The 2235-nt window shown below is 36.9% G+C and overlaps 1 protein-coding gene across 18 annotated transcripts in view; it reads right to left on the bottom strand.

Moving 5' to 3' along the window:
• HYDIN (HYDIN axonemal central pair apparatus protein) overlaps positions 1–2235 on the bottom strand; it is a 335404-nt gene that overhangs the window by 131038 nt on the left and 202131 nt on the right. The window contains exon 24 of one of the 18 annotated variants that reach the window (XM_039852042.1): positions 63–888. The exons of the other annotated variants lie outside the window; for them this stretch is intronic. Within the exon in view, the coding sequence (XP_039707976.1) occupies positions 784–888 (105 nt within the window). The 3' untranslated portion in view covers positions 63–783. Of the gene's footprint in view, positions 1–62; positions 889–2235 lie in introns of those variants that run through there. 18 annotated transcript variants of the gene reach the window in all.

The raw sequence follows: 2235 nt of genomic DNA, 5'->3' as shown, positions 1-2235 counted from the left end.
AAAAAAAAAAAACCTGGAAAAAATTTCTTATACAAGAGATATCAACCTAAAATCATGGGCTCTGGAGCCAGACTGTTTGGGTTCAAATCCCGGTCTGCCAGTTACTAGCTCTATGAATCTGGGCAAAGTTGTTTGGCTTTCCTAACCCTCAGTTTCTCCATCTGTAAATTAGGGTCAATAATAGTACCTATCTCTTTTTAAGAGGATGAAATGAGTTAATAGACATATGATATCTTCAGAGCAGTGCCTGGCACGTAATGTATGATATATAAGTGGCAATTATCACTATTATCCCTTGACGACCAAGAAAAACGATGGTTAAATATTAAGCAGTTTCATCTTTTAACAATATCTTATTGATACCCAGCTGTAAAAGGGGATGAAATCAGCATGCTTATGCTTCCCCTACCTCACAGTTGTTATTGGTTATAGTGTTAATTTTTAAAAAGTTGAGGTATAAAACATTCTGTTTTAAAATCATAACTGCCAGTGTTGTTTAATCTCAGTTGTAGAATTAAATGGATTCAGTCCTCCTGCCAGTCTTTTCCTTACAGTTTTTTTTTTTTTTCATTTCCGAGTGCCGGTTTTTGGTTTTTCTCCTGAACAGTTGTATTTCAATGACAAATCGATTTTCAACAAGGGTGCCTGAGTACTGTATTCATTGAGTCCCTGCATTCTAAGAGTGTTTGCCTGTTGTTACCTTTATATTCAAAAGACAATTTGGCTGGTTATGAAATTCTTGGGTCACGCTTTCTCTCAAAACTCTGTAGCACTGTCCTGTTGTCATCTGCCATCAAGTATTATTGTAGAGAAGTCCAAGGTTAGTCTGGTGTCTTCCCCTGATGAAGTTTCTTCTTGTCTGCTCAGATGCCATGGGATTCTTTGGTTCTTAATAAGACCAGTAACTTCACTAAGACAAAGTTCTCACTATATAAATATTCTCAATATAAATATTCTATATCATTTTGTCCTGGAATACGGTGTGGCCTTATTTTTAAAAATCTTTAAAAAATATTTAATTTATATTTTCAAATAGGACAATGAAAAGTCACCTTAGTGCTCATCTCCCCATATAGGCTACCTCATTCTTTTTAATAGCTTCATTTTATTCTATCACATAATTCTGCCATCATTTCTTTAACCAGTCTCCTTCTGAGGGATATTAGCTCTCAATCTTCTGCTGTTATAGTCAATGTTGCAGTAAATGTCCTTTTATATATGTCATCCTGTATATTCTGTCTATATCTGTAAGATACATTCTTAGGAATGTATTCTTAAGAATGTATACATTCTTAGGAATGTATCTTACAGATATAGACAGAATATACAGGATGACATATATAAATACATGTAAGATATGTAATTCCTGATACTGTATCTTACAGATATAGACAGAATCTACAGAATATACAGGTTAAAGGGTATGGGCATTTAAAATTTTGATAGCTACTGCCACGCTGTCTTCCAGTGTACCCTTTCCCAACACAGTAGAGGAATCCCTATTTCCACATGCCCTTCCTAACACAAAGCATGACTGAATTTTTGCTCTTTGCCAATCTGAGAGGGAAAAAAATGTGTTTCATAGTAATTTTAATTTGCATTTCTTCTACTACGATTAAAATTGAGCATATTTTCATATACTTAAGAGCCATTTTATTTTTATTTTTATGAACTCTGTTCATTTCCTTTGCCCTTTTTTCTACTGGGTTGTTAACGTTTTTCTTGTTGATTTGTAGACGCTCTTTACTTTTTAAATTACATGTATATTTTTATTAGTTATACATGCAAATAATATAAAAGGTCAAAATGTACTATAATAGTTATTACAAGAAACAGTAGTTCCTGACCCACCCTGCCATCCCAGCAATCTGGAGGCCACCATTTCTCAATTCTTGCGGTGGGGCTGATCTACAGAACAGTTTCCTTGGGAAGAGAGGGGACGATCATGCAGTGGACACACCCCAGATAAGCAGGATTATTCTGGGGTGCCAACATTGACACTAGAAACATTAGATTTCCCGAAACGTTTTGGTCAGTTTCTCTGGGGAAGAGCATGTATCTTTATGTCGTGGGATACAAGCCAGGTGCTCATGTGTCGTGCATGGGGTCTGGTGGGGCCGCCGTCTGGCGCACACAGAATTCCTCTTTTCTCAGCACTCCGCTCACACTCGTTGCCTCTGAGCCCCGGCTGCTTGGGCCGAATGACTCCCACATCTTTGTGGCCTCATTGGAGAA

Source organism: Pteropus medius, unplaced genomic scaffold, assembly GCF_902729225.1.
Source record: "Pteropus medius unplaced genomic scaffold, Ma_sr-lr_union100, whole genome shotgun sequence".
Lineage (NCBI taxonomy): Eukaryota > Metazoa > Chordata > Mammalia > Chiroptera > Pteropodidae > Pteropus > Pteropus medius.
This window is presented reverse-complemented; position numbering and strand designations above follow the sequence as displayed.